Source organism: Octopus bimaculoides, chromosome 4 (genome assembly GCF_001194135.2).
Source record: "Octopus bimaculoides isolate UCB-OBI-ISO-001 chromosome 4, ASM119413v2, whole genome shotgun sequence".
Taxonomy (NCBI): domain Eukaryota; kingdom Metazoa; phylum Mollusca; class Cephalopoda; order Octopoda; family Octopodidae; genus Octopus; species Octopus bimaculoides.
Window position 1 is genome coordinate 24,920,769 of NC_068984.1, and position 5,141 is coordinate 24,925,909.

At 37.0% G+C, this 5,141-nt stretch overlaps 1 protein-coding gene across 2 annotated transcripts in view; it reads left to right on the forward strand.

The window, feature by feature from the left end:
• The first annotated feature begins 1,964 nt into the window (after positions 1 to 1,964).
• Positions 1,965 to 5,141, forward strand: part of LOC106881118 (nuclear receptor 2C2-associated protein) — a 9,784-nt gene continuing 6,607 nt past the window's right edge. For both annotated transcript variants that reach the window (XR_008263882.1, XM_014931359.2), the window contains exons 1-2: positions 1,965 to 2,315; positions 4,488 to 4,578. Coding sequence is in view for 1 of the 2 variants with exons in the window: in XM_014931359.2 (XP_014786845.1) it covers positions 2,281 to 2,315; positions 4,488 to 4,578 (126 nt within the window). In the remaining variant the exon portion in view is untranslated. The remainder of the gene's footprint in view (positions 2,316 to 4,487; positions 4,579 to 5,141) is intronic.

Genomic DNA, 5,141 nt, shown 5'->3' on the forward strand with positions numbered 1-5,141 from the left:
ATTAAGCAGACTCTCCTTCTCCCATGAGTTCTCTACATTTAGTAACCTTTCGTAGTGGTACTTCCAAGCCTCTCTTTACAGAGTCATTAACTGCAAGTGAACCATAATCCATGCAAACACACTTCTCTCCCACAGCATCACAATTTTCCCTGACACACTGTCTTGCAAACTGAGACACTTTAAGCCGCTGGTCCTCACGTTGCAGAACATTGGCAAACTTCTTCCTTTCTGCTTCACCCCTGGTTAAGTATACCTTCTTCCTAGCTTCCCTTCTAGATGCCTAATATAGTTCCTTGCTACCACCACCCTTTCAAGCCTGTTTCTTTGCTCTAATGGCCCTGTCAACTACATTGTTCCACACCATGTCATTCTAGGTTTGGTTGGGACTTCGCACCTCACACGAATTTTGTTCTGTGGATCTCAGTAAGTTGTCTCGTATGAACTTCCATTTATCCTCTATATTGCAAGTCTGTAGTTCCTCCTTCTTCTCATCAAATGCTTCAGTTAGGAGGTCCCTAAACCATTGACTATTCAAAGAATCCTTAAGCTCCCATATCTTTCTTTTCCAGACTGACATGCTTCTTCGGTTCCTTCGTGCCTGTAGATTGAAGTCACTAATGAATAATCTATGCTGAGGGGTACATTCTTTATCAGGCAAGGACTTTGCGTTTAAGAGCAACCGCGAATCCCTTTTTCTGGAGAGAATGTCGTCAATCTGGCTAACATGGTCACTGGATTTATAGGTTATCAGGTGACTGGTTGGCTTTCTGAAGTTGGTGTTGGAGATCATTAGGTCATTTGCATCACAGAACTCCAGCAACCTCGTTCCTTTCTCGTTTCGGGAACCAATTTCATGGCCCCCATGCACTCCATGAAAGACACCTGGGTGTGCCCAATATGACCATTGAAATCACCAGCTACGAAGATAAGGTCACGGTAATTTATCTTCGAAGTGGACTGCATAGGGTGTCATAAAAAAAGGGTGTCATAGATATAATAATGTGTGTGTGTAAACTAAAAGTTACAAATGAGTTTTAAATAACTTTCAAAGACAGTATTTTAAAATTTAAACGTATTTCTAAAATCTCTGGCTGTCAAAAAGAGAGAAAGGTAGACAGGATGGTGGGGTATAAACAGATTGAAGTTGATTGTGATTCAAAAAAGTTTTTATTAAAGCTGATGAACCTGACTTGTAACCAACCAACACTAAATAAATACAGATTCATTTATATATCCAATGATTTACTGCTGACACATTTTTAAGATGAAAACGTTGCCGAAATAAGGCTTGCTTTTATATGTTAAGTATAATACATCCTTTAAATTCAGCGATCGAATTCATCGACTGGCCGCAATACAGTGTAATTAGTAATATTTATCCCCACTTAAAAGCAGATATTGTGTTAGAACATAGAATACTATGATAGTTATCACAAGAGAACTTCTCATACGGACTTGTGGTGGATATAAGCACTCTTACTTATATACACAAGTCCATACGAGAGGTTCTCTCGTTGTAACTATCGCAGTATTCTGTGTTCTAACACAACATCCACTCTTAAGTGGGGATATTACGTTTTGGTATTAAAACTGCTTCTGTCGCTATTAATTGCTATTAATTTGAGAAGGAAGCTTTCCACATGGAAGATTGCGAGAATGGGGATTCATGTTATTGAGGCCCATGACGCTGAATGGACCCTATGTATAACCAATGACATATACTATTTGCATAACGAGCCGGGGAAGGAGCCTCGATATGGTTTCTCAACATGCTAGAAGTAACTACTGAATCATCCCCCATCCTTCAACAAGAGAAGATACGTTAGATACATTTTGTCTCAACTAATAGGATTGCCTTTGGAATGCTTTTGTGCATGCGTCTCTTAGATCAGAGTTCACCTAGAGCTAAACACAAACGTAAGTCTATGCCAGCAAAACTTTACTTCCGTAATCATATGCTATATATTCTCAAATACTATAAACGAAATTGTGAACAGGTATAAATATAATAGTTTTACCGACTGACTGCGAGCGAAGAAACCTTAAATACGTGCTGTGATCCATATTACTATATTCCGATGAATAATTTATAAGAGGCGGTTTGTGTGTTTTTGTTTTTTTTTGCGAGAGAGGGAGAGGAAATGTCTGTTGGCATCTTATGCGCCAGCTGTTTTCTATAGTTGCACATAATGCAAATGGCATATTTTCTCAATGTTGCTAGTCATCAAATAATTGGGGATATTCTTCGTATACACCGGTCGGTGATTTACGAGTACGAGCATGTGTTCATTAATCCAAGATAAAACAAGAGTCCGGTAAGTTTTATTCTAAGAAAAACTTCACAATACTGACAATATAGTTTTTTTTCCTTCTGCTGAATTGTTTTACAGTATTTTTTTTCTTTTTAAGCTTTTATTTTATTCTCATAACTTTATTACCCTTCTCGTTATTGTCTTATATCAAATAAAGAAATCATCTCGTAAAAAGTAATTGAGTTGTATTTTACCTAATGCTTCTTGTTAAAAAGTAGAATAAATATAAGGTGTTATAGTATTAATTAAGTTTATTTTCTTTGAATGTACCACAGTCATTTAATAATCATTTTGTGATGTGCTTAGTTATATGAAGGACACTTAATTCATTGACCAGGCGTTGTATAATTAATGAAGCTAAGAAAGAGGCGGTGTCCGTGGCCAGTGTTGTCTTAAGATATGGGTGTACTGGGCAGTTGCTCGTGGGCCTATGGGTCTAGAAGTCCAGTTCTAGTCTATGTGTGTTCTGGTTTGCTCTCAAATTCTATAGACAGCTGTGCGTTGCTATATCCAGGCGGTGGGGGTGGATCAATAATGTTGTTAAGACGGCCCTTGTTACGGTTTTCGCAGACCCTGCGAGATTGATGTTGTTAACGTTCCACTTTATCTGTTTACAAGTTGACGACTGATAAAAAGACATGTGCAAGGGGGATGAGTCGACATTCTAAAAAAGAATGGTTTGTGCGGAGCTTGGAAGTAGGTGGGCACAACGTGGGTGATTTGAGGGTATGTTGAGAGACATTGGCATAAGACCAGGATGGAACCCATTGTAACTGTAGTAGTAGAAAAGGCTGAGAGAGAGCACACCTGTGGCCTAGGCTGGAGCCTGCCTATGACTTACTTTATGATATTCAGTCGAGATGCTGTTATCTAGATACAGTTGAGGATGTCTGTGTGTTTAAGTAGCAACGTTCCGATGTAGGAGCAGTACTCTATTGTAGTTGTATTGTTGTTTATGGGACTCATTACACTCATTACCAGTGGTCTAGCAATATCTAAGACTATGAGCTTTTTCTGTTTTACGATTACATTATCTCAAATAATATGATCTTCCCGCTTTTTGTCACATATCCTCCCATTTCGACAAGTTAACGTTGAAAGTTACCGTATCAAGGGAGGCAACTCTATTTTATCTCGATTGTGTAGTTTATGTTACTATGTACCAAATGTTTACTGTACCAAAAATTAGATTTATTGATACAGATTCAAAATAGTTGAAAGTGTTAATTGTTGGAATCTATATTAATGGGGAAATGTTATAAAAAGGATTAAAATTCAAAGGCAGTGTGTATTGTTGCAAATATCGTAGCAAAGATGTTTAAATCATGGACAACTACAACAAAGATGGTGTTGCAAATTAATTTCATGAAAGTTTCTCTAACCTGTTGAGGTAACAGCTCATTTCTTGTGGAAATTAATGAGATTAATCATTTGCAGAGATGCTGTGGGGATTAGTGTAATATGAGCTTCAGGAGTTATTCCCCTTGCTAGAATATTTCCAATAATGTTGACCCATCTTGCATATCCACACTACTGGGTGACCACGAAATTTATAAACACTCATATCAAAGCTGAGAGAATGACTCCGTGATGTCCTTAAAAAAAATAATAAAAGGCGTTGGATAATGTAGTTCTTGTATATAAAATCACAGGAGGGTCATCATAAGTTTGTTCAATCACGGATTAGCTTGGAGCTTAAAAACAATCAGTAAAGTTAATACAGTGACACATTGTTTTTGGAAAATTTATGGACACTATTCGTCGTACAGTTTTGTGATGTAAAATGATGGAAGAATGTGAACATTATTGATGAGGCTTACTTAAAATATCTATTGTTATTTTTTCTATTTATCAGAAGCATTGTTAGGCAATAATATCGAAAATTCCAATGCTTCAAGATAATACATGATTGGTTCAAAACAATGAGAATAAATTAGTATTACATTTAATAAAGAAATCTGAATACTACAGGATTAAATTACATATTTTTTTTAAAAACACATACAGGCTTCTGCACAGGAGCACTAACTCTCAATAAGAAATGACTTGGGCTTTGATGATCTATCTCACTCATGTCAGCATGGAAAGTGAATGTAAAATGATGATGATGACTTGTTTCTTTTCTTTTCTTTCTTTTTGCAACCATTTATGGCAATGTTAAATTTTTGCTTTCAGGGTCAGTTCTGTGTTGAACCGTGATGTGAAGCAATTTGGTAAAAGTGGCCTCTTTGATTGTCGGGATGACACTTGCTGGAATTCAAGTGAGGTATGGTGTAAAATAATTGCTGAACATAAGAGATTTAATACTATATCTGTTGTTATTGGATATAAGTCAGTTTTTTTCTTTTTTCTTTCTTCTGATATGCTTTAAATAAATGTTTCTTCTCTAGATTTTTCTGGGCCTCATATATTTTAGTTATGCTCTGTTAGATCATCTTAATTTTATTTGGCACTGTTGCTTTAAACATTGGTGATCTAATTTATCTCATTCAACTGTTACAAAGGTAAAGGTGACGCTTTAGATACAAATAATTACAGAGGCATCAAGCTGTTAGATCAGGTTATGAAAGTTATGGAGAGGGTCATAGCCCAACTAATTAGGGAGCGAATCAATTTAGATGAGATGCAGTTTGGGTTCGTGCCAGGTAAAAGCACCACTGATGCTATATTTCTAGTGAGACAGCTGCAGGAGAAATACCTAGCCAAGGATAAACCTCTGTACCTGGCCTTCATTGACATGGAGAAAGCCTTTGACAGGGTCCCCCGATCCCTTATCTGGTGGTCAATGAGGAAACTTGGGATAGAAGAATGGTTAGTGAGAGCTGTGCG